At 43.2% G+C, this 27,836-nt stretch overlaps 1 protein-coding gene across 1 annotated transcript in view; it reads right to left on the bottom strand.

The window, feature by feature from the left end:
• Positions 1 to 27,217, bottom strand: part of NTF3 (neurotrophin 3) — a 50,009-nt gene extending 22,792 nt beyond the window's left edge. The window contains exon 1 of the mRNA XM_069003398.1: positions 26,743 to 27,217. Within this exon, the coding sequence (XP_068859499.1) occupies positions 26,743 to 26,760 (18 nt within the window). The 5' untranslated portion in view covers positions 26,761 to 27,217. The remainder of the gene's footprint in view (positions 1 to 26,742) is intronic.
• Positions 27,218 to 27,836: the final 619 nt, after the last annotated feature.

The raw sequence follows: 27,836 nt of genomic DNA, 5'->3' as shown, positions 1-27,836 counted from the left end.
TCTCGTCAGCCTTGCCCCTCCTCTGCCCTGTTGTCTTGAGCTGGGTGTTCAATCTTTGCTCTGGGATTCTGAGCTTTATGGGAGGGAGGCTGGTGCCTTGCTTCGTGCCTGGATGTGAGCGCTGTCGGATCTCAAGCACTGAGTGATGCTCCCATCACTCCCCGGCGGGGAAGGCCAACCCTCCTGCCCTTATCAAGCATCTCCCGCTCAGAGAAGCTGCAGGCTGGATTAACTGAGGTCACGGAGCAGGAGAAGTGTCATGTGCCTGCTCTGCAGCTGACTTGCTTCACCTCGTGGGGCTGTGTGTGAAAGCAGACTTGGGAGAAGGTTTTATTTTCAGCTGCAGCCTCGTGCTGTGGCCCTTCTCCCGACTGGACACGTGCCCATCGGACAATCCCACAGCAACCTGGTTGCCTGCCAGCCCCAGATGCCAGAAGCATGTCCCCACTTCCTCTCCCCTTCCACGAGGAATTCTGCAGGGTCTTGTTCACTACAACCCAGAAAAGTTGTGTCTCACACAGTTTGGGGGCAGTGAGGCCAGATCCTGACCAAGGCCTCCAGATGTTATTGCAATAGTAATGAAAAATATACCATAACTAACCCAGTGATGTACAATGCATTTAAAATTGTGCTTTTCAAAAGGGTTTATAAAAATGTTGCCAACACTCATGGTCTTATCAGAACTAGGCTTCAGTACTGTGCAGATGGTGTTTGTGGCATTCCCAGTGCTCAGGACTTCGAGTCCTGTTGAGACCAAGGAAAAGCTGATGGTTCTTGGAAATGTTGCAGGATTTCTCCTTAGAGAGAGGTCAGCTAGTCAGACAGGAGTGTCTGTTGGTTAAGTCACTAACCTGTGTTCAGTTCCTAACTCCCCTGGGAATTGCCTTTATAAGTTTGGGAAAGACATTAAGGACTTGTTTATGCTGCTAAAGTTAACTTAATTTTTTTTGTACTGCAGCATTACTGGTGAATATGTAGCTGCTGCATGTTACACCAGTAAAGACAAAACATGTTTGTTTTAGTCTGAGGTGTGTTTGCTGAATTTGATTCAGTAGCACAGTTGAAAGATTTGTTTGTTTTGTAACTAGAATGCCTTTAGTGGTTCTGAGATAAAAGAAGAATGCAGCTTTTTAAAGCTACTTTTCTACCTGTGAAATGGGAATGAAAGTAATTAATCCCAATGATACTATTGAGATACTGTGATTACTGTAAAAGCTGAGGGGTTATATTTGTGGTGGGAGCCACTGTGGGAGATGAAGATAGCTCTTTACCCAAGGTTCCCTGGGTATATTCAAGTATGGGCCAAAATATATTTAGATATTTGTCTTAACTGCACATTTCACTCATCTGTGTCACAACAACTAAAAATAAAAACTAGGGAAAACTAGGTTTTTCCTGGCCACTATTTCCCTAGCTGCAGAACATCTGTAATAAGGGTTTGCATGAACATAGCTGCAAGTGATGCTGCCAGACACAGACCTGGGAGACTCACGGCTGATGCAGACAGTGTTCAAGTGGTCTGTAGGTATCTTGAACAGTGCTAGAGAAAGGTGTGAACCCACTCACCCCTCACCTCCAGGAGGACATTAACAGTGGGGTTTGCTGATATTTTAGTAGAACATAGGATCACAGAACCACAGAACGGCCTGGGTTGAAAGGCACCTTCAAGATCATCTGGTTCCAATCCCCTGCCATGAGCAGAGACACCTTCCACTATCCCAGGCTGCTCAGAGCCCCATCTAACCTGGCTTTCACATATTTTAGCTTGTCTATGTGAACCATGATACTGATTTTGCTAATAAAATTTATCCAGACACTAATTTTTGATCCCAGCTCCTTATTTATTTTTACATAAGGCAATGCAGAATCAATTTCAGTTAAAAAGAAATGTGACCCTCTTAATTCTCAGTGAGTGTTTATATGGCCATGTGTAACCATGGAAACATTATGTGCTGACTCCCTTTGTTACCAATGTGAAAACTTTTTTACAATAATGAAGTTTTCCTGTAGGTCTGCCCTTCCTACATGTAAAACCTCACAGTGATGGCTTAGACAAGATCTGAGTTCAAGAAAAAACATAATTACATTCAGTTCCTTTCAGTGAATCATCTGGTCCAGAAAAAAAGGGGGAAAACCAGTATGATAGGAAGGATTCCCAAACTCTGATAAAAGTGCTCACCCCCTCAGCTGACAAAGATGTTTTGCTGCCTTTGTATCTTTCAAGATGAATAACCAAAGAGCTCTCTAACACTCTGGGAAGTGACAATGATTTTAAAGCCCCTGTCCTTTGATGGCCTTAGAAAAATGACTCAAAATTTTTAAACAGGATAGGTATTTGAGGAGAATCAATGGGATGAGCACATCTACCAGCTAGACAAGTCCTGCTCCTACATAGTCTGTCAAAGACGCAGCTTTCCTGGAATGTGGGATTGATAAAAAAGAGAATCTGGCATCACATTCCCTACACAGATAAATTGGGACACTAAGGGATTTAGCACATGCAGTCTGTGTAGAATTACCTTTTGCTGATAATTTTGTTCTGCACAAAAATATGTATGTTTCTTGGTTAGGGCTGGAATCACTGCAGTGTTTCAGGCAAGTCCTCTCCTCCCATTTTCAGAATAACTAGCACAGGAAAGCACGAAAATTGTATCTAGTTCCTAAAATATGTCAGCAAAAAAAACTTATCACCCTAAAAATGCACATAGAGAAGTAAATTACAAGTATGAATAGTGCTAAGTAGTCATAGTTCACTGGTTCCAAAAGCAGACTGTGCTTGTTCTTCTGTCACACAGGCTACATAACATAATCAGAGCTGGTGATCCTGTGTTTTTCTCAATCTTTTATGACTTTTCTATCAGTCATTGATTTGTAATCTGACAGCCAGAAACATGAACCATACAATGAATACAACTTAAAACAATTCCAATTAATGAGTCTGCATGCACTTTCACAATATGCTTTTAGCTATTTTCATGCTTCTAAGCAAACAGCTGTGTATCCTGCATGCAGCACATTTCAGGACCAATCCAGCTCCACAAGAAGTTAGTGGGAGTCTGTCTGCCTGTCTCCTTTTGGAGAGATGGACTTGGACTGATAAAGCTGTGAGAAACACTGGGGAAACCTTTGGGAATGCTTACTCAGAATTACTTAATGAGTCAGGATGAAAATACACAATCCCTCTGGTATTCCCTCACCCTTCGTGTTTTCAATAACACTGAATGTCAAGATACTGGAGACCAGAATTTATCCCCTAAATCCTAAACCATACCCACAGCGAGACCAAGCAGTGGGGGCTCTGATCTCTTCACATCATTCATCTCAATGCTGTGCAAAGGAGACCTAAATTCTGGGGGTCGAGGAGTGAGACCACTCGTGGATCCTCCACCTTTTGCTCCCCAATACTCCCAGGCATGGCATCCCAGGTGGCACAGATCACCAGTTTGTGAACCTGAACTATCCAGTGTGAATGGTCTTCTGCCTTCTCAGGTAGAAGGCTCTAACTCCTGGTACTTTCAAATACACAACCTCTCACCATTCCTGCTTTGAAAGCCTGGGAATGTGTATGAATCCAAAGTCTTGACAGTCTAAAGATGTATGAACACACTTTCAACATCTTTTCCTTTCGTCTTTAAAGCATCACTTTTTTTTCCCTCCAGGGTTAACGGTCTTGGATTGTAATTTTGGGTTGGGTTTGTTTTTTTTTAACCTTCTCCCATGAATTCTCCCATGAAAATGGCGACTTTATGACTGCCTGTCACTCCTGTTGGAGCTTGACCGTCTGCTGCAGGGTCTGACTGGTGGCTGACCCACTTGGCATCCTTAAATCATGCAGCAGGGACTTCTGAAATAACAAATCAGGGCCTCATTTGCTTGACAGCCCCTGGTTGTGACTGAACCATCACAGTGTGGCATGGCAAGAAAAATGCTACTTTATATTTGAACCATCTGGAAGCAAGGACTTCAACAGACGTGAATGAAAGTTTTCTTTAAAAAGAAACATGTGAGTCGCTCCACACAGTTGATCTTTCAAAATAGTGCCCTGAGTAGGAAATCACAACCACTATGCTTTGCAAATCTAGAAGAAAGTAAGAAGAGGTAAGAAAAAATGAAGTAAGTTGAGGATGAGTAATGAAGGAACCCAATAAAAAAAAAAGGATGTAATTCTGCCATAAATAGATAATGCTAATTTCTTAAGTATAATTCTTATATTTAAGAATAAAGAACATTCATCCAAGTGCAAAGAGTCATAAAAACTAGTAAGATTTTCATTAAAACCAGACTAAGCTTGCCTTTGTGTCAAGCCCATTACACTGCATAAGTCTAATTAAATGAATTTCAGCAACTTTAAACCTCCTGATTTTTTCTTTTTTTTGTTCTGGGGCTATTTAGTAAGCCAGCATCATTGCAACTGTTTCTTGTTTTCATAAACACAAAGCCAAACCCCTAAAGGAGAAACTCTTAGAAACAATTTCCCAGTATTAATTTTTACCTGAATATTCAGTTTTCCAGATTTACTCTGTGTGCAGGAGTGGGTGGGCTCCTTTTTGTTGTTGTTGTTGCACAGTGTATGGAAGAAAAGACATGGAGATTCAAATTTATGCTACACTCAGAAAGAAGTGAGGGGAAAGAGATTTAGTTGCCTGAATCCTATGTTTTCAAAGGGAGTACAAATGTCAGTCAAATTTTTAAAGATTTGCATTATCAACAATGATTATCAATTTTTTCTTTTATTTCCTACTAGAAGTGATTGCAGGAGGGTGGGTGAAATATGCCAGGGATCCTGTTCTCACATCCCAGCTCTGGGATCAAACGGATGTTTCACCTTCTAAAGTGATTCCACTTCCCAGACAAAGTTGCATTGTCTGGGAACACCACAGGCTATGGTGTGGCCTGTAGAAGTTTCTCTCAATGTTGGCAAGTCTTCAGGTTTCCCATCCAGGTTTTTTTTGTTATTGTTGTTGTTGTTGTTGTTTTTTCCACATTGCCTTCATTTGACTCCAGTTGGCACAACAATAGATTAGAGGCATCCCGTTTTGCCTCACAAATCCTAATAGCCATAAGGATTGTATTTAATTAAGTGACTCCCACCTCAGCAGAACGAGTCTGCTTTGACTACATTACCATGATAATCAACAATTAAGTTGGCATTTGCCAGCCATAACCACAGATGTCTTCTTTGAAGTGTGGGAGAAACAGCACTAATGTCAAATACCACAGTGTGGGAACACTTGGCATGCAACACCAGCACAAGGAAATGGAGCTCTTGGCCATGCTCCTGGAAGATACTGCAATGGAAGTGACATAGAGACATAATTAGGAGAATTCTTACATCAACAAGCTCTGCACCTGCTTTACTGTAAGGGTGTTGGGGAAATCACAGCTCTTTTCACTCTTCTTCAGCTCTTCTGCCGTGGAGGTATCTGAGACAAACACATCCCTGACTCTGATTTTAAGAAGGCTGCTGAGAGGCCTTCCCTTCACTTTGATCTCTACATGTACAATAAGCAGAGCCACCCCAGCAATGCCTTTGAGCAAAGAACTACCTTTAAACCACAGTCCAGTAGTAGTGCTCATATTTGGCTTGTGCATGTCTTGCTCAGTTCCAGTACAGTAAGTTCAATAGGCCTGGAGCCGAACTGCAGCACAGCCATTAATCAAAAACCCTATAAAATTGAGTTCCAGGAATTTATAAATGCATAATACAAATATGAGCTGTTAGATTTTTTCTGTAAACTCTACATGTCAGTGATGCTTCTTGTCTCCCCAAGCACCAGCCAGCATAGGTTGTTCCTGATTCCTGTCTGCCTCAACATTTTACCTTGCTTTGTGCCTGCTTTCCAGTTCACAGGCCTTGGGAAGGGTGGAGAGCAAGAAAATTGCCAGCACCACAAAAGCCTACCTATTTTTTTCCATGGGACAAGCAGGCCATGACCCCCTAGTTCTGTGATCAACCGTTTGCCTAATTTCTGGACTAAGATGGACAGGACTGCATCCCTCCTACCCACATGCCAGCAGCCTGTCCATGAAACATCAGAAGTTCAGTATTACCCCAAAATCCGCCAAAATATTTAGGAATCTCTCACTAACTTCCTTTGGATTGGTCTGTAGGGTTCTAATATCTTTGCTTTCAGTGGGCAGAAAAGAAATAGTACCTTTTGCTTTCTCTGAAGGCTGGTTCTCTCTGTTTGTGCTTTCCTTTTGTATGAAAACTCTCCATTCCTCTCCTTCACTCCTATTCTGTGTTAAACCCCCAGTTTTAGCTGTCATGGAGGAAAGTCTGACACTGGAAAGTTTTTCCATTGGTCCCACCTCGTTCTGAGACCACTTGACCTTCTGAAATGCTGCTTGGTGATTATTTTGGAGAGGGCTGAAAATGGAGATCACTGTTTTTGCCTTCCAGGAGTGACCTGCAAAGGAGTTTCCCAGTGAAAGAATTTGTTTTCATGTACTCTGCAATGCTCTGTTGTGCCTTATCCAGACTGTGATGGCATAAGCACATGTTGGTCTCTGACTCAAAAAGTCTTGTCAAGTAGGAAGAGGAGTTTTCTTGTAGGTGTTTGGGGATTTTTTTTAGTTTGCTTTTAGTTTGGCACGTAAGCACACCCCAGCAATTCATAAGGCACTGAGGATATTCATTGTAGCCCAAGTAAATGGAGCCGATGTTTAATTTTTCATTTTTCATTTTTCATTTTTAAGTGCTGATGCAGAACACAATACTGCACATGCAGTTTACAAGGCTCCCACCACTAGCATTTGGACTCCATTTTAAGCCTATAAATCATATGCTAAGTATAGTACTTATTTGGGTCTGTTAAATATTTCCTTCTCGTTTGTTCTTATCAACATCCAGTAATGATATATACATATGTCATGCAAGACAGTAAATATGCAGACATTTCAAGCAAAAGTTCAGTGCCATATCTCTGCTGATTAATGCATAAATGTTTGAAACTAGTATAAAAGCTAGGGCAGTGATAACCTTTAGCAGAGCACAGAGGAAAGAACACAGCAGATAAATGTGCTCCTATGAAAAGTGCAGCAGCAAAACTCATGTGCCACCCAGCCTCCATTTCAGGGACTCCAGACAATTGTGTTCCCTAGTCCTGTTCATTCCCAGGTGTATTTCACTCAGTCTGAGAGGCAGGAAATTGCATTTTCATCTTTATTCTTCCGCCAGCTGTAAGCTAAACCCATACTTGAAGGCTATAGCAACAAATCCATTAAGTACAGGAATCTCCTGCCACTTTGCTCATCAGTCATTTTAACTCTGTCCTTCTATTTTTCATGGTTGTACCAGATGGAAGAGGAATGTCTCCTACACGATGCAGTTGTGAGAAGCAGCAGGTGAGGCTTTCCACAGTGCTGTTGGTTCCAGCGCTGCCAAAAATTTAAAAATGCAGAGGGACCTCAAGTGCTTCAACGTGAGGACAAAGCTGAATGATGCAATTGAGAGTAAGAGATCCTAAGATTCAGGAAAACATCAATGACCTGTTCAGCAAATGTGTCGTAAATTTCCAGCCAAATCCTGTTACTAATAGAGCCTTGCTACAGAATGAGACCTGCACTTGTGTCTCTCTTTCTAAGTGATTGTTTCATGAGGAGAAAATTAGGATGTGAGCCGAAACCCCCTGAGCTCAAGTTGCCAGAACAGATTTTTGTCCCTCTTGATGTGACAGTGCAGCAAGATAAGAACTGCTTGGCTGAAGGATCAGGCAAGCACTGAGTGCCCTTCTAACAGCAACAGGATGCTTAGAAAACATGTAATTTCCATCACTGGAGGCTGCTGAGAACAGGATAAACAGGCATTTATTTACAGGGAACAGTTTGTGAATACAAGAATGGTAATCTCTTTATTTCTGTTTATGATTCAATGTGATTTTCTTGACCAAATCTTTTACTCCTTGAGATTCCTAGGGCTGCTGCAAGAGGAGAGAGAGGTGTGCTTCATGTACAAAAATGTGTTTGCAAATTTATGGCTAATAGATGACAAAACTTGCACAGAAACACTGTGATATGTTATTTCAAGTTTTGTATTAATGCCTATTCCTGAATTCATTGTCTTTTCAAGCTCACTGGACAGCAAAAGATAACAGGTCCTAGAAAAACACCTGAAACCTAACCACCAAAACAACTGGCTTAATTTTTTCCTAAACTTTTTTTCTTCCTTTACTTATTTATGCCTCATTGTGTAAGAAAAACCCAGAATATGACACTGATTCTGTACCCATGCTGTGTATGGGCAGAAATCCAGGTTTGCCAGCCTGACAGGGAATGCATTTAGCCCTGAGCCTGTCTGTCTCACTAAAATAGTTATTGAGATCTGGTAAACAAAATATGCAACGAGGGTGTCAGAGCTTCCATGAATAATTCTAATGCAACCACGTATAATTACGATTATCATAAATATCCTGTTTACATAACACCTCAGTGGATCTGCTGGATTCTCTGCGCCCTCTATACATACAGTGCCATGAAATGCAAACATTGCCTCTTCCTAAACAGTCCTTAACAAACATACTGTGAAGGCTGCGTGTGGAGGGAGACATCAGCCAGGAATATCCAAGTCTGGGTTTGTAAGGAAGAACACAGAATCTTTTACGTCTGCATGAGATACAGTGGTGTAAGAACAGCAGAAAATCTGGTAAGAATCTCACCAATACTTCAAAATTCATAGAAAACTGGAGTTGGAAAGGTAAAAGTGGGGTGAGAACTAAGTACATTTTAAAAACACTCACAGGTAACAACACGAACTGTAAGTACCCCCTCCTTGCAGAAAGCCAGCTAAGCACTCTCATAGAAGTCTAGCACATAGCAGGTGTTGAAAATGGAAATGCAATTTCCCAGCTAGGCTGAGATCCAATATTTATGAGCCAAGTCTGTGGAAATAGCAAACTGCCAATAGGGACAGAATAATTTAGCGGAAAATCAAGCAAGTTTTCCACTTCAAGAGAATTTGTCATTCACCTTGTGTCCGATCCTACTCCTACCAGTGTCTGAATGCATTGTCTGGTGCTGAAGCAATCCTACAAGACACTAAAACAAAGAGGTGAACATCCTCATGGCTAGAGCTGATCACAGCTACGTAGGTATTTGGCAGACCCGAGTGATGCATGGCTGAGAAAGAGAAAAAAACCCCCACACACCTGACAGGGAAACCAGCCTGCTGACTTGCAGCAGCACCACTCACATTTCCTAGGCAGGGTTTTAAATCCAGATGAAATGTTGCATTCACGTTTTGACAATGTCAGATATGCTTAGAAACTTCTATCATGTTTGGGTGGAAATCGTTCACAAGCAACAACAGCTGCTCTGAGATCTCTGGAGCATGGAAATGCAACCCTCACACTTTGGGACCGAGGTCAGGACCAGAACTGCAGAAGTAGAATGGCTCTGGAGAAGCAGGTCTTGGACACACCTCCTGCCCAGTCAAAATCTGAGGTACCTGGATTTTCCCTGTAGTTATAAGGGGAAGAATTGATAACTGCCAGACAGAGGGATCTGTGCCTGTCAACACTCCTAACTCAAAAGTCAGCTCCCAAATTTGCTTGAGAATTTCCTGTCTCCCTCTGATAAGGCTCCTGTCTCCTTTTGGCAGACTCTCTACACTGAACTGCCAAGCTATGCATAACAAGCCATGTTTCATGGGTATTTGCACAAATTTGGAAACTGCTGGCACCACCACACATGGCCCAGATATCACTGGATCAATGCATAGCATTAAGGTGTGGGGAACTGAATGAATATGTCAAAAATATTCAAATATTCGGTGAATTCCCCTTTTCCCTTCTGTCTGAAGCTCACTCTGTTACAAGACTGGGGACGAGGCTGGGCTCAGGCTGAGCTCTTGGAAAAATAGGTCCTAAGTGGAAGAGCTCAAAGCTGGGTCTCTGTAAGGGTGAAATCCAGCCTTTGAGAACTAGTATAAGTGAATTATGGCGGCCCTGCCACCACCCCAGTGTGTTTGCTATTCAGGCAGACATGCCAAATAACCTCCACGAAGCAACTGCTTTTTTTGAGCTGGAACTTATTCCTGGACAGTTTGTTGTAAGCACTTGGTCAGAGTCACAGCAAGACACTTTGGAGCCTGTTTTGGCAACCCTTCACCCTCCTTTCCCTCTTCTTTGAGTTCCTACCAGCTGCTGCCAGCAAAGATTCCTGCATCTCCAAAGATCTGCAGGGTCTCCTCTTGGAAAAGGGGAACAGCTCTGCCACATGTCCTTTTTGGTGCTTGGTCCTGATCTCCTTATTCCTTGCTTGGCTGAATATTCCAAAATGACAGGCTGTACTGCTAAATGAGTGGAATGGGTTTGTCCCATCCTCTCCAAGACACTTCACTTTCAAGAAGTCCCCATACAGATAACTCTTTTTACAAATTTACAATAACCACCCTCAGATCAAAGCCCAAAATTCCCTTAAAAGTGCAGGAGCTTAAAGGAGTGATTACAGAAAGCAAAGCAAAACAAAAAGGGGAACTGAACACTGACAATTTTATTTTTTTTTTCCTCAAACTATACTTAATTTTTTTAAAGCAGATGCATTGCCTATAACCTGAAACTACATAGGTCAACATAAAAGGAATTTTTATGTGTAAATAGAAAGGTGGTTTGTATCAATGTGTCCATGAAATTTATATTGTGGTGCTTTAAGAGACGGAGGCCAAGACAGCTTTGCACCTGATCTGTGAAAAATGAGGTTTTTTCAACTGAAATAGCTCAGAAATGTTCTGTTCATCTGAGGAAATTGGGTTATACCCCAAGAGCTGAGTGTATAAATGGAAAAATATAAAGAAATTGACTTGCTCCCCGAAACAAAATAAACAAGAATGAATGAATGAGTGAGTGGATAAACAACTGAATGGATGTCAGAGGGCTGTGCTGGGGTTTAGCAATGTGTTACTAATAAGAGCCAGTGGAGGAGTATTTAAATGTGCAGTACCTGGGTTCTAGCAATGCATTACTAATTACAGCTCAAGGAATCTTCCTTAAAGCATTCATTCAAACTGGTTTGGGTGTGAATTCATTATGACACAGGCAGACCACTGCCTCACAAGTTCTCACCCGAGATATTTGCAGTTCAGGGGTTCAAAATGAAAACACTAATCCCAATGAGTTGATCCTAGTACAACCTGGCAATTCAAACATACATGGTAAAGCTGGTCCAATTCTTTTTAAAGAATTTTTTTCTGTGGTGAGCACTAGCTGTCTGTCACCTGGTATCTTCAGTGCATGACTCAAAGATCCTCACCCAATAAAAAGGCAGGACCTTTTTCTTTGGGGAAAAATCCCCACATACCCGTGCCCAGTGAGAAGGGCTGCATTTTTCTGATGCACACCCTTCTACAACCAGGTGACGAAAGGAATTTACTCACTTAAAGCTCTGTGTGAGTGCAAGTTCCAGCTTGCTGTGGGTGAAAGAGCCTGAGAGCTTTGGTCCCACTTTTCTCCAAAAGCATGATTATAACTTTCAGGGACTGCTGATCCCTCTGAAACAGCTGGACTGATCAGCAACTCATGTAATTGCATTCCTTTTCCAATATCAGGGCCTCACTATAAACCTTTGAGTTCGCTGGGTTCACAGAGGCACTAAATAGGAGGACTCTACAAACTGGGCTGTCAGCACTGAAGATCACAGGTTTACACTGGGAACAAGTGCTTCCCTCACTGCAATGAGCAATAAATGGAATTAATCAGGACAACAGATTGATCTTCCTTCTGAACTGGAAAGAAAAGCTATCTTTGAATTATTTCAGGTCAAGTAATCATCAGAACACAAAGAAATAGAAATAAGGTGTGTCTGCTTTTCCAGAATTCCCAAACAAGAGACAGTCTGGTCTGATGCCCAATTGCTTCTAAATAATTGTTAAAAATTAGGTATGATAGCAAAATAAATATGAAAATATTTGTTGGAACAGAAATATTCTTTAGCCATGCAGTTATTGCTTTAGAATTGGGATTGCTCAGCCTGGAGAAGAGAAGGATTTGTCGTGACCTCAGTGTGGCCTTGCAGTGCCTGAAGGGAGCCCACAGGAAAGATGGAGAGAGACTCTTGACAAGGGCCTGGAGTGACAGGACAAGGGGGAATGGCTTCACACTGGCAGAGAGGAGGGTTAGATTGGATATGAGGAAGAAATTGTTCCCTGTGAGGGTGCTGAGGCCCTGGCACAGGTTGCCCAGAGAAGCTGTGGCTGCCCCATCCCTGGCAGTGTTCCAGGCCAGGTTGGATGGAGCTTGGAGCACCCTGGGATAGTGGAAGGTGTCCCTGCCCATGGCAGGGGGTTGGGACTGGATGATCTTTAAGGTCCCTTCCTTTTATCTTGATTTAAATTCACATTTTAGGCTGTAGATTAAAGTTTGGCATTTTTTTGTTGTTGGGGGTTTATTATTATTTTTTACATGATGAAATACTTTTATTGCAAGGAAATTAGATACTACCAAGAGAAAAAGAAATAAGGTTGAAGAAATGCTGACACAAGTTTGATTGAGAAGGAGGAATTCTGAGCTGAAGACACAACTATTCCACTAAATCTCTACAAACATTGAGGAGGGAACATAGCAAGGGTCAGAGTTACTAAAAGTCTTTTATGAAATGGGAAGGCAAGTAAGCAAAACTGTTAAATCATCATCTGATTAAGTAGATGGAGATGTAGTGCAGAAGTCGGATAAAGCAATTTATCTGTGCCTCTAAAGAACTTTGAAAAAAAACCCCCTTGATTTTACCCATTAAGGATAGTTTCAACTTCAGTCTTTTTGAAAGAGGAATGCAGTGATGCCTTTTCCCTTAATTCCTTTTATTTTGTCTGAGTTCTGTCTAGCCCTCACCAAGGCGCAGTGCCTTGTCAAAGGAGAAAAATGAGAAAAAGAAGATCATATGTAAAGCCTGAAGAGAAGAAAGAGGATGATGAGAAAATTGAGATGCCAAAGGCCCTCAAAGAGCCTAACCTTTCCCAAAGTCAAACAGAAGGGATTCAAACAAGAATTTGCTTTCTCAAAAAGATAAGGAATGCATTGAAAAAGGACATAAGCAGCAATAATTGTGTCTTTTTTTCTTGGGGGCTTGGTCAGAGGTCATAGATTTACTTCATTATAATTGTATTAGGAGTGGTAAGGAAATTTTGAAAGCTATCAGCATCCTATAAAGATTAAAAAAATTTTGGGAGAAACCTTTTTTTACACAACATATTTGAGTCTTTTTCAGGAAATCTCAGGGGAGCTTGTGGACCTCATCTACTTAGATGATGCTGGGGCACAGAGGCATCCAACTGAGGGGAATAAAAAAAAAGAACATTACAAACTCCTGATCTATGTTTAGATGAAAAAAAAAAAAAAGGAAAAATTGCCAGGTTGCACAGCAGAAACAAAACAAATTGCATGTTTTGGAGGAAAAACAGAAGACAACCACAGCTGACTGGGTTACCAAACCACAAACCCTTAGGAATATGCAGACACAGGAGATAATTGAAGACTACAGGCAAAATTTGACAAAAGGCAATCAGAGCCAACTTGTAAAAGAAGCATCAAGGATTGCATTATGTGTGGAAAAACAGTACCAGTTTATGCAGCTCCAGCTTTTGGAAAGATTTGTTTTGCAGAAGAGAAGCAAAATTGTTCTGCAAAAGATGGCAAAAGAGGACTGAGAGTATTTACCAAGAAACTCAGCTAGTGTGCATGTCTGAAGAAAAGGAATCTAAAGAAATATTGATTGGAACTGCTGGATAACTTTAGAGAGTCACAGAACCACAGAATGGTTTGCGTTGGAAGGGACCTAGAGATCATCCAGTTCCAACCCCTGCCATAGGCAGGGACACCTCCCACTACCCCAGGGTGCTCAGAGCCCCATCCAGCCTGGCCTGGAACACTTCCAGGGATGGGGCAGCCACAGCTTCTCTGGGCAACCTGTGCCAGGGCCTCAGCACCCTCACAGCAAAGAATTTCTTCCTAATATCTAACTTAAATTTTGCTTTTCAGTGTGAAGCCATTCTCCTTTGCCCTGTCACTCCAGGTTCCTTATTTGTATTTTTGGGGCTCTGCATTATCAGTATCATTAGTAGGCAGAAGGGAAATTATTTGCTCGTATGTCCTTCAGTAGAAAGCTTAAAGAAGGAATAGCCACTTACATAATAATAAGATTAAAACCAAAGGTGGTGTGAAATCTTATAAATGAAATGTAAATAAAACATAATTAAAACAAGAAAATCTACTCAGATGAAGAACAAGACATCTTCAGTCTTGTTCTGTGTACAGTTAGTGCACATCTATATATGTACACAAATATACGTGTACACATCTATAATATATATATAAAATTACGTTTACACACATAATTTCAAATATTTAAAGCAAAAAAATCAGTGATTCAGACAATCTCCAGAGACTGAACAGCACTGTAAGGATTTTTGTGCTTCTGATTTCCCACTAAAAGATTTACAGGTGCTACATTTCCATTTCAACCTGTTATAAGAACAAGGTCCAAATTACCAATATATAAATTCAATATAGGATAATATTAAAAGGTTATGACAGAGCTAATGGACTTTAAGTGGAATCCAGACTGCAGTGTTCAATGGAGGGTCGGAAAGACCAAGACAGACAATTTCCTATGGCATAAGAAGTAAAGCTTCCAAATAATTTATTTCCTTTTTCTATTCAGAACTGGAGTTTTCAAGATAGTTGAAAAATTAGGTGACAAAATGATACTGAAAAAATGGCTTTGCAAAATCATTTATCTTTAGTGTAATTCAGCCCTTGTTCGGACGAGGTTTTGATGTTGATAATTGACAAAGCTGGGCTGGTGATGAACAAACTTGACACCTGGCTCTTTTCATACTGATCCTTCAGTCTTTCCAGATGGCAGAGTTTACTTCTGTTCCCATCTGTTCCTTTTCAGTAAGAAAAAGAGAGGAAAACCCAAAATTGCTAAAACATTTTATGGCTTTTAGAAGGATCTTTGAGGTTCTTTTCAAGTCCTTTGCTCTGGACCACATTCCTGTGGAAGGCTGGCGATGGCACCCAGGATTATTTGCCTCAGATCAAAGGTAGGACGCCGGGTTTCATTCTTCAGATTTGGTCTGACATGATTCATCTGGATGAGAATTTCATGGATGGAAAAATTGAAAGAGCTGGAGTCACCTCACTAACACCTTCTTGCAAAAAGAGAGGAGAAAACAAGCAAGGAAGCAAACAAACAAACAAGAGCAGTATCAGACCATGATTAGATAATTTTTGACAGGTCAGAGCAGAATTCTGGAGAAAGCTGTGCAAGTTCACATTTGGAAAACTGTTTCTATGTTAAGAAAACTCTTTTTTTTTTTCTTTTTTTGTGCAGAAACAACCACTCTCATTTCCCTGGCTATTGGCAATAGTTCCTCTGTTGAGTTCTCAGGTCTTGACTCTGGTCTAAATTTTCACTGCCTCAAGATGAACTTATTCCCTGGGGGGCCATTAGGCTTCTTCCATGTAAGTGGGGTCAGAATTAGGCCTCTGTTAAGTTAGTTATCTCCAGAGCTAGCAACTGGCTGTTCAAGAATATTCAGCAGGAGGTAAATAGAAGCTGATGGATGGGAAAAGACAGAAAAAACTGAAGTGAAATCCATCAATGGAAATCTGCCAGGTAACCAGGAAATAATTTTGGATGCTACTTTGTAGGCTATAAGTTTCCATGTATTGCTAAAAAAATCAGTTTATCAGGAGAAAATTCAGAAAGCAATTAGAGTAAATGAATCTCCATAAATAGCCATAAATATTTAGGGTGTTTATGGATAAAAATGAAAATAATCGCATTTATGGACCCATTTGAAGGAAGGTTGTGGTGCCCATGTGTACTTTGCTCTGGTGAGACCCCACCTGGAATGTTGCATCCAGTTCTGGTGCCCCCAACAGAAGAAGGACGTGGAACTGTTGGAGCAAGTCCAGAGGAAGTCACAAAGTTGATAAGGGTACTGGAGCACCTCCCCTGTGGTGACAGGCTGGGAAAGCTGGGGCTGTTCAGCCTGGAGAGAAGAAGGGTATGGATACCTCAGAGCACCTTCCAGTGCCTGAAGGGGATACAGGAAATCTGGAGGGAGAGGAACTTTTCATCAGGAACTGTAGTGACAGGACAAGGGGGAATGGCTTCACACTGCAAAGGGAAACTTAGGCTAGATAATAGGAAGAAATTCTTTGCTGTGAGGGTAGTGAAGCCCTGGCACAGGTTTCCCAGAGCAGCTGTGGCTGCTCCATCCCTGGAAGTGTTCCAAGCCAGGTTAGATGGGGATCTGAGCTCCTGCAGGGTGTCTTTGGGCAATTTGTCCCTGGAGAGCTTTGCAATGCCATCCAAGCAGAACTAAGGTTGGTTATCCTGGTGCAGTTTTGCTAATAGGTTGGAGGATCTGGAAACTCTCCATGAGGGAAGGTGCAGGCTTGGTAATTTGTACAGAGTTACATCCCGGAACTCTGTTCAGGTTACAGACACACCAATTATCTCTTGGAGATGGTTCTGAGCTTTTCACAGACTCACAGAATGACTGAGGCTGGAAAAAGGCTCCAAGATCACCAAGTCCAACCTGTGACCGATCACCACCTTGTCACCCAGCCCAGAGCACTGAGTGACAGGTCCAGTAGTCCCTTGGAGACCTCCAGAGATGGGGATTCACCACCTCTCTGGACAGCCCCTTCCAATGCCTGACCACCTTTCAGTGAAGAAATTCCTCCTGATGTCCAACCTGAACCTCCCCTGGCACAGCTTGAGGCCGTGTCCTGTCCCCTGTTCCCTGGGAGCAGAGCCCGACCCCCCCTGGCTGCCCCCTCCTGTCAGGGAGTTGTGCAGAGCCAGAAGGTCCCCCCTGAGCCTCCTTTGCTCCAGGCTGATCCCCCACAGCTCCCTCAGCCCCTCCCGACCCTTCCCCAGCTCCGTTCCCTTCCCTGGACAGGCTCCAGCCCCTCAATGTCTTTCTTGTAGCGAGGGCCCCAAAACTGGGCCCAGGACTCAAGGTGTGGCCTCACCAGTGCAACCCTTCTTTTGAAAAAGAGCTGTTCTGCAAGAACAGGTTATTTATTAAAATATTTCTGTTACATTCCACAGTGATACCTTTTACTTTCACTTCTTCCTCAAAGAATGCCATTGCAAAAAGGTAACCCCTAGAATTTAACTAAGGAAAAAATAAAATTGAAGCCAAACCACTCATCTAAAATGGTCTCTTGCCAGTTGTCCCACTGACACCCAGGGCTGTGTTGTTGCTAACAACTTGCCCATGGGAAAGCACTCAATCCTGTAGTAATGAATGGCACTCAAGTTGGATGGGGGATGGTATGAAAATTTTAAGTGGAGTGGTGGAAGCCCAGTCACTTGATGAATTTAAAATTAGACATGACAGAGCTTTGAAGAATATTCTATCTGGCTGCCTGGGATCTTAGAGACACAGACCATATTAGGAGATATAAGACTGTACTAGAGATGGATTTTGTTGGGTTTAATTCTCCAGTCCTGAAGAATTTCTCTTTGCCTCCCAAGCCCAAGAGTCCCCTGTGAGGTAGAAGCACCATGCCCTTGATTTCTCCAGGTTAATGGGCTTCACTGGCCTTCTCCTTGTAGCTCCAAGTACCCATTCCCTGGTCTCTGGGTGGCTGGTGGATGGGTCAACAAGGACACAGGGTTTTGAGCAAGGGAGAAACCTTTGATGTCCACAGAGACTAAGTTAAAATTTATTAGAACAAGCGGGGAATGCTTGGTCTCTGAGGGGCTGACAAATTCCAACAAAAAACCCAACCCCAAAACCAAAACCAACCAACCAACCAAAAAAGTATTTGTTGTAATTTTTCCAATCAAAATATCACTTATCAAATATAGGCTCATTCTCTCTCCTTCTCTGATTTCTATGGCTCAACATACTAAAATGCTTTGGATGTGCATTCATGGTGTAAAAAAATCCCCAAAAACAAACCCCAAGATGCAAATTCAAGGTTACAGTCTCACAAATTTTAGTAGGATTTCCTGGGTGCAACTGAGGGCAGAATTTGACCTGCAATCAGCTGGGTTTCCACGTTTGCCCTGATCCTGTGTAAAGCAGAAATGCATTGGGATCAGTGGAAGTGCTGGTGTCAAACCAGAGACAGGAAAGGCACAGTCTGAACCAGAGGTGCAAAGAAAGATTGCGGTAAACGAATGAACTCACCCAAGGACAACTAAACCAGTAAGATTTGCTTAATGGTGGTTCAAAAACAGATAGCACTGAAAATTCATCAGCTTTTATTTCAGAGGAATGGGGCAAATGAGAACAACCTATGACAAAATAAAATGAACAGAAAGATTTCCTACTAGAGGAAAGACAGAAAAAAAATCACTGGATTTTAAAATATTTCTGTTTCCCCAAAACGCAAACCTTTCCTAAGGAGACCACTCCCGTCCTAGCAGATGTGAAAAGCAGCTTTAGCTTCCCAGGGCAAGATTTAACTCCATGAAGCTTTTGTTTATTTTTGTTTTGTTTTGGTAAAAGAACAACAACTACAAAAACTCCTCCCCAAACTCATCTTGCAGTAGTATTTAGATTGTTTCTCTTTTCTCAGAACTTGTGATGATTTGTCTTTCAGCAGAAAAACTAAACATATTTCCTGAGTGTTTCAGACTTAAAAAGGCAGTTTGAAGACAACAAGGGAACACAGAAAGGCAGTTTGAACACAGACATTTTCTCTGAGCAGGGAAAAAAATGTCTCTGCCCAGATTAATTAATGAATACATTTTGTATTAATAAATTTGTACTTTGTTCTAAGTACATCTAGAGCCCATCTAGGAAGAAACACATATTGAGGCAATATTTCCTAAAGGTGTCCCTGTGGTGTCCCTGTATGATGAGATGGTTGCCATCTCTCTCAGAGAGAGTTTTACCCTGTAAAAATCATAGAAACATGGAATGGTTTGGGTTGGAAGGGACCTCAAAAATCATCTCAGTCTGAAAGAGTTAAAGAGTAAACCTGAAGAAAAATTATATGGGAGAAGGAATGGGCTGTAGATGGATAGAAAGAATGGAAAGGATAGAAAAAAATGCTATATAGAAGGACAGAGATTTGTTAGAAAAATGGGCAGAAAATAAGAGATTCAGAGGAGAAAAGCCTAAGATAGTATGTCTAGGAGAAACCAATTCCAAGCAACTGCATTAAATGTTAGGCAGGAAGTTGGAAAGGTATAATGAAAATTAACTAGCCATGATTTAAACAAGGAATTAGTGCTGGATTTATTAGACAGAAATCCTTTTACAGTAGAAGGGAGACACAAAGGAGAAAAATAGGGAGTGCAAAAAGTCATTGTAATTAGAGAAGGCAGGCAAATAGAGGAAAGAGGTCTCCTGGTTTTGGAACATCACTTTTATTCCTAAATGCTCTAGTGCCACATAGTTTTAGATGAAATTGAGGGAACTCAGAAAACTAAACAAATATAATTAAGAAATAGAAGAATATGCTTAGAGGAAAAAAATCATATTAACTCTGTAAGACAAGAATTGGCTTAAACAAAGGACAGCTTAAGTCAAATATATGAGGGATATATTAAGCAAACTGTAACAAAGGAGGAAAGTTGCTCAAGATGTTAGGGAATCTAAGTGGGATAACAGGCAAATATGGATATTCAGCAGAGAAAAACCATCCTTTCAGGAAGATTTTTTTATGTTATAGAGTTATCTGCATCATCCAGTTGGAAAGTCACTTGTAAAATCTGACTGTGCAAATTGTTTGAGGAATGAGTGGAGGGAATAGTTTTACCTCTCACAGGAGCTGAAAACATTGAAGTGGGTAAATATTTTCCAACTTTTGAATGTACAAATCCAGGAAAGACCCCTCAGCACACGAAATGACATGTCCCTCTTAACAACTCTGGTTTTGTCTCCCATCAGATTTATGAGGTCTATATTTGATAGCTAAAAGACAAAATATCTGATCTTGGTTTGGAGCAGAAACCAAATACTGCCCAAATCCCATCTCTTGAGGGGACAGAGGCTGATTTTATTCTTGCAAGTGTGTCTATCTCCTGGGTGAGGCAGAAGTCACAGGAGAGGATGCTGTCTTCAAACTTGTCTAACCACAGAGCTTTTCAAAGGAAGTGGCTGGGCTTAAATTTCACACTCACAACCTGAATTCATGTAGAATACAAAGTACTTCTTCCTTCTGCAGCTCTACAGTTCCCTGCTAGTTACCTCTGACTGTATCGATTTAGACTTTTGGCAAATGTGGATGAATTTTTTGTAAGGCATTGCCTAGAAATATATATTTTTGAATTAACTAGATTCTCACATGCTAACTCAGCTAATGTGAGATAAAACATGTAAAATCTATTGCAGGGTCAGACTCAAAATGCAGGAATTTACTGCTGGAAGGTGTGGAAGAGCAACTGAGAAGAAGCACGTTTATTGCTGTGGTTCCATTATGGGCAACATGCACAGTGGAAGCACAGGCAACGAGGGAGGAGTGCTGCAAATCTTACTCTGTGGGTTGCAATCCTTCCAGAGTGTTTTCATCACCTCTGGTGCAGGTTTTTTAACAGATAACACAAGTGGACTTCGCTCTGCAGAATCTGCACGTTGTCACAGCTACACAAGTGGTGACTCCCTCTGAAATCACGGGCAGAGTGGCAATGATGCCTGATGGAAACATGGAATACCCTGCCATTCTTCCCATCTGCATCGAAATGCAACCAGCTGGCTCCTTCTCTGAGCCAGAGATGACAACCAGCAAGCTCTGTTTGGACATGCACAGACACACAGCCTTCCCCGACACGGCAGCGTCCTCGCTCAAGCACAGCTTCGTCACACGTTCCCTCAGGTGGGAACTCCAAACCCAAACCCAGAGGCTGAGCTGGGAAAGACCCTTCCTCATGTGTGTGAAGAGGTGAAGAGGAGACAGAGGCAGGGAAAGATCAGAGAGGGAGGGGTATGTGGTTCTGCTGTGATCTTTCAAGTGCTTGCTGCCCTGAAGGAAAGGGCCACTTTTCCTGGCTTGCTTGTACCGTGTGGAGGAGAATAATCTCCCTTAAGGCTTCCTGCAGAGGACTCTCCTTCCCTATGGACTTGAGGCTCATGATACAATCAGGAACATAGCTGTGTATGTTCTGTCTAGCACTCATTTCACAACCTTGAAACTACTCCATATCCACCCTTAGCACTTCTCTCCTCACACGCACATCCCATCTGTCCCCTCAGAAAGCGACTGATCCCTGCATCCCCCACTGACAGATGCACAAAGAGTCTCCCACACAGAAACAGCTGCCATCCCCCTCCGTCATCCCTACCCATGCGACTGCTCTTCCCACTGGCTGCTCCTGGATGCCACCAGGAGACACACACACATGGCCAGGCAAACATCTGCAAGGACACCCAGGTGCTCCAGCCCCTTGCAAGCAGATTTCTCTGGCTGTGTCATGGCTGCAAAGAGCCCAGGCAGGCACAAATGCCCCACATTCTCCCCACTGAGTACAGCTCGCTCGCTCTTGCTTCATTCCCCTTCCTGCAACAGTCCATCAATCCCTTTCTCTCGCCTCAGCCAGCTGACAGGTTGATGGCACTGTTTGATTTTTATTTCCCCAGTGGAGGGAGCAGAGTGGTCAGAGGCCAGGGAAGCCCTGATGGCAGTGGGCTGAGCAGGCTGCGGTGTGTGGTTTCAGCCCAGCTGAATCCCAATGTCTGGGACTGCATCTCCCCCTCATGGACAACTGCTTCACCATCCCCTCCACCCGCAGCCTGCCATGGTGGGAAGTTCACTCCCACCAGAGGAGAAAGGTGCTTCCCGCAGACTGCAACCAGCTGTGAGCACTGCCAGGAAAAATTATCCAGCTGGAGAGCTTAAACTGGACTCTGCAGTGGGAAACCAGTGTGAGAGACATGACAGCGGGTCCCCAACACCACCTATGGCTGCATGAACCCTAATTACTTATCATTTCACAGGCTGCTTGTTTTTATTTTAGCAGGAATTGGTCCTTGCAATGAACAGAAAAGGGATCTACAAACCATGATCCATGGGACTGATGTTATGTAAGGTCTGGGCCCAGAGGCTTCAACTTTAAACTTTAGAGGTTCTGTATGATCAGACTGACTTCTTCCAGGGCAAGTCCCACAGGATTACTCACAAGCTTCTCACCGGCCATAGATGGAAACAAGCACTTTCCTACTCAGTGTAGAAGACCCCAAAGTCCTAGGCGAGCCACACAATTTGAAGATGTTTTTAGACAGATTTGAAGAACAGCTGTTGTCAATAAATGCAATTGTTTTGAAGGGAAATATGTTCCTAGTGCTTCTCTCTGACACCCAAGATGTATCCTACGTTTACAGCCTTCAGCCAACTGCACATTACTCCAGCAGTGCTTCAAGCCATGGAGAAAGCCAGTGCTTTCCTCTTTGCTTTGACTGACGTCTGTAGTCCTTCTGTGTGCTTCAACCCAATGGTTGCTCATCCAAAAGCCCTGTTAACTTGTCCCAGAGAAATCTCTCTGCCCCTTTGTGCCAGCAGCAGCATTCAGAGGTTTTAATGCGTGAAAATAAGGTGCATTGGTACGCTTCTGAATAAAGCTGGTTTAAATATTGTAGTTAAACCTACTAGGATTTTCCAAGGATTATTCAGCAGTTCTTCATAAAAAACTTGAAAGAAATCTCTAGAGGAGAGCCTGCCTGCTGTGCAAGTCATGCAGAAGGCAGGTACATCTAGAGCACGTTGGGTCCTATCGCTACCCACGCACCAAACCATTTTCCCGGTTAGTCATCCTTTCCTACCCTCCTTCTCAATGCAAACATTGCTTTCCTAGCACTCACAAAACTCACCCCTGGTGCCGGCCTTACGTAAGTGATTTCGACATGGAGAGCTGTGCCACGAACGCAGTGGACGCGTGATGCTCCCCTCAGCCTCTGATAGCCACCCTGCACATCAGCACGGCCTCCTGGGTGGCTCTTTGGGACTTCCACATGGGCATTCATCCCTTAGAGCAACCCAGGGTCCTTACACGCCCCTCAAGGATTTCAGCTTCTTCCTGGATTGTCCTCATCACCTGCAACTCTTCCAGTCCCATACGCACAGCACTCACTGAACACATTCACCGTGGCCCTCACACAGAAGCAGCATCCCATGTATCCATGCACCTATCACCAAGGGCTGTGTGGATTTACCTGTGCCTCCTGCTTGCTGTGCCCTTGCACTGAACTCCCAGTCTGCTCTCCTGGTGCACTTCATGCACATGGGGCCTGCACACTTAGACAGCCTCCCTCACACCAATTGGCAGATAACAACAGACGGCTTAAGCCATCATAAAATTTTTCTCACTCCTCATCACTCTTCCTTCCCCCATAGGCGGTTTTCCTTCTCCCAGGCCCCACACCCAGGTCTGCAATCCTCACCTGTACTTCCCTCATTTCCTTTGAGCATGCTGTGTGCACGAATCTGTCTTATCAGACACAACTTTTCCCTCCTTTCACCTTCCCTTGCACAGCCCTTGCAAGCAGGCACAGCCTGACAGGTCCCTTCCTCGCTCCCACACCACTGTGTGTCAACCCACGCTGAGCTCCTCACCCCTTGTAACAGGAACTGTCATTCCCGTTCACTTCCACCTCATGCCCTACAGCTCCCAACTCCACTCGCCTCCCCACACACTTCACACTTTACTTTTGACCTTCGCACAGCCGTGTGGCTTATACAGCCCTCCAGGTAGTTTTTCCTCCCATTCCTTCTCCTCCCACCCCTTTATATCTTTAGTCATTTCCCACCAGCACATTTGTTCCATTCCCTCTTGCTGCTTCACTCAGCCAGTACCTACCACAGAGATATAAACACATTTGTTACATCTGTTGCAACAGAAAATCGCTCCTTTTCGTTTGTGTATGCTCTCCTCCTCCCACAGTCTTCCCATTATTCCTTACTTGCCATTCCTTGCCCGACTGCTTCCCCTGTAACTTATTGCCTGTTCTTTCCCTGTGTTACTCCAATTCCCCAGTAAAGAGGCATCTCCGATTCTGCAGAACAGACCACTGCACCTTTGTACCACTTCCTCTCTTTGCCTACTAAGAAACACACCCCTAAATTTCCTCTCACTCTCTGCTCTCTTGCCCTGCATCTCGTCTAAACCACTTCTTCCCTAGGCATCTTTTCAGAAAATACAGCTCTTCATTTCATCCTCATTTATGCCCCCTGCATTCCTTCATTTTTCCCCTTTCTTGTGCTTCTCAACACCTGCCATAGCTTTATATCCTCGTCACAGTTCACCCTGCCCCCGTGATTTCCACTCTCTTGAATTTCCTCACATCACTTTCCCATGGCTTTTCCCCAGTTCTGTCTCTCCCTCGCAGGCAGGCAGCACACTCCAGCAGGCTTCCAGCCTCCTCTGAAATATCTCTAATCACTTACCCCTTCACATACTTACAGGACCCTTTTCCCCTCACCACACCCTATCTCCATCCAGCTTGTTTTTCTCTCTGCGTTCCAGTTCTCGGCACATGTTTCCATCACCATGCAAGCCTTGCCTTTCATACTCTGATACCTTCCTTGTAAGTACATCCCCATATCTATTTCTTGACAGAATCAAAGGTGTCTCCTTTTGACGCCCCCCACAAGCATCATGTAGCTGATTATTTTCCATACCTTTCTCCAAATAGCCAATAGTTCACATTTTAATTCCTCCTCCAAACATCCTTTGTGCTTTCACCTTTCTCCCTCCACTCCCACTCGATACCCAACCTCCCCCTTGCAGATCGTACCATCCTTGTACGTCCCTTTCATATCCTCACCCGGCCTCCAGTCTGTACCTTTACCCATCTCTCTCGAGTGTTACTTCCTCTTGTGAGCTCCTAAACTTTCTGCCACCCACAAAGATCCTCTTTTTCCACTTGATGTGCAGCAGTTTCCCTTTCAAGCTGACCACCTTTGCATGTCTCACCTGCCCTTATTACCCCAGTGCACAACAATGAACATGTAGCACTTTATTTTGGCTGTATAACACTTTCCCTCCAGTTTTTATCTACTTTTATATGCACCATTTCATTTTTTGTTCCCTGAAGAGAAAAACACCCCAACCCACAGCAGAACAATACAAACAAAACCTCTTAAACCTACGTGTTTTGCATACCTCAACATATAGCACCCTTCTACACAAAGCACTCCCCTGCTAGCTCTGCTGGTACCTCCTCTTCTCCCCATGTTTTGGACCCACCACCTGCAATCATGCCTGGGTTTTGTTCCCCCACCGTGCTCACACACAGAGCCCCTGGTACTGACACGTGTAGCTCAGACCGGTCTTTTTACTACCAGCAGCTGGGACCATGCTGAACTCTTCCATTCTCTGCTGCTTTTGTTAGGCAAGGCTTTTTTTTCCCCCTTTTTCTTTTTCTTTTTTATTACTGTTAGATTTCCCTTTTCCTTGCATCCCATTTGTAGGTGCTTCTTGCACAGCTTCTCCACTTGCAGGCGTGCACATATCAGGTATTTCTGTGCCTGAGAATGCCTCTCTTACTTGTCTGGATATTTTCCTGAAGGCACAATGCAAAGGCAAAACTTTACATACTATTTGCACTCGTCATGAAACAAATCACACGAGCCTGAGAGCAAAGAGTCTTTTCTGAAACGTTGTATCTCACAACAATCGTCTGGACCATATAACACACATCCCTGTCTATTTAAAAAGGGGGGAGGGGCAGAAGCAACCCCCCTCATACACAGAGTCATCTCTAAATAACTGGTTTTGCAATATAGGAACCAGAGAATGTGTGCATAGCAGCCCTATTCAATCCAAAATATCCATCTCTCCAGATACTGCATATTTATAGTTCAAGAGATAGGACCAGCACGGAGCTTTCCCGTTTATTTTAATGAAGGATTAAGAACTGATCAGAAAACTATCTAAACCATTCAAGGACTTTTTCCCCTCTTGGCTAAGAGCAGTTTGGTGTCTCCATAAGGACTAGCCAGTAACTGACGCTTTAAGCTGCATTTCAGCTGTTTAGATGAGAAACAGCTTTCTATTTTGCTCTCTAGATGTGCATCTCTGTTGATTAGTTGTGTGCTGCATTCCTAGAAGGCACTCACCAAACGCTGGGAGCTGCAACACAAGAATAGTTTCCCTGCCATTCCAGCACAGAGCGAGTGTATCTTTTTCACCTAGACACAGATGTGCAGGGAATCTTTTGATCTCCAGCTCTTCCTGGAGAATTTAGTGTTTGGGTTTGAGGAGAATCAGGATTGATTCAAAGGTCATGAACAGGGTTTCCAGTGTCTGGCACACACACAAAATATGAAAGCTCCAGTGAAGCTGGTTACCTGAGGCAGGCGAGGTCTAGAAATTGGGAATTTTGGCTTTGCTTGTCATGGGCTCTAACTTTGCCGGAGGGCGAGCATGCTACGTGTGCTGAGGCTGGTTCTTGCAATCCACGGTCAAGATTTTCAACCCCTTTTGTTATATCTGAACTTGCTGGTTTCCCTCTTAAAACAAAACAAAAAGTCTCCTTTGCTTTTGCCCCTTAAATCAGATTCCTGTAGCACCTCGTATTTCTCCTCCGCCGCTTTCTTTCCAGGGACCCGAACAACAGCGTGAGGAGCAGGAGGAGAGGGGAACCTCAGGACTGAAGCAAACTACAGGGCAAGTAGGGGTAGGGGAAGGAGGAGGCACAGTGGGGAAGGCAACATTTGGGACACATCTACCCCTTACAAGACCCTCACCTCCTCCCTATTATACTTCTTTAAAGGACCCCTTTCCCCCCCTCCCCTCCCTGCCCTCTTAGGACCCTATTAGAAAACGTCAAATTTCCCTTACCGTGGTAGGAGTAACCATGGCATCCGTGTGAATGTTTCCAGAAAAGTCGACATGAAGAGAAAGGTGGATGTAAATACGTTCATTCAAAGTCCCAAAGTTGATCTGCTTGGGTTGTGCAGAGTTGCTCTATGGGAGAGGAGCCTTAAACTCTGAGTCCCGTGAACATAATCTGCTCGATTATAACAAACCAGCTCAGCCAGATGGCTCTGTGCTCCGTGGATTAACCCCTTTATTGCCACACTCTGCTTTCCCTACCTACCATTTATAACAACCTTGCCTGGCTGGGGAAATTCAGAGAATGAGGCATTTTTTTGAAAATGACAAAACTGTCGTAAAGGTAACTTTTCCCCCTGCGTGCCTTAAAAAAAACAATCCTGTGCCTATTTTCTTTTTTTTTTCTTTTTTTTCTTTTTAAATCCAATTGATGGTTTTATTCCTCTTCCTGGCAAAACCTCTTCACATGATTAAGAACAGTATTAGCACCAGGGAACATTTTAGAGAATTCTTTTGTTGAATCACCACCATCCCTTCCAGACTGCGATTCTCAGCAGACGAGTATTTTATTGCAGGAATGTCTCTGTGTTTGCACTCTAATGGTCCATCCACTCCCCCATTCCCGCCCCTCTGTCCCCCACGCTCCCTCTGTCTCCCACATGCACACACATGCACACACTTTGCTCACACTGCCAGCATGTGCTGCTCTTCCTACCCCTGTTCACAAGCCACTATAGGACATGTCGAACAGGTGAAACAGATTCACATAAGTGCCATAAGCCCCTGCTCTCTCACTCTGGCTTCTCTTTGAATTTATTTTTTTTCCTATTTTTTGCAAATCTTTGACAAATTTATTTCTTCTGTCGGCGTTTCTGTCAAGGCAGTCACCCGCCATGGCACAAAAATAAGTGCTGGGAGAAACATCCACAGTTAAGAACAGACCTTAAGATGGATTTGTGTACAGTTCCTCCTGTTTTGACTCACAGATTCGTCCATTAAGGATGGCAAGTGCCAAAAACATGGAAAGTTCATCAGCAGCCAGCAGCGACTGGTTCCCAAACTTTTTATTTAGAGAGATCGCTCACAGAGATGGCTGATAA

Source organism: Aphelocoma coerulescens, chromosome 1A (assembly GCF_041296385.1).
Source record: "Aphelocoma coerulescens isolate FSJ_1873_10779 chromosome 1A, UR_Acoe_1.0, whole genome shotgun sequence".
NCBI lineage: Eukaryota > Metazoa > Chordata > Aves > Passeriformes > Corvidae > Aphelocoma > Aphelocoma coerulescens.
The sequence above is the reverse complement of the archived record's forward strand: the minus strand, read 5'-3'. Positions and strand labels throughout refer to the sequence as shown.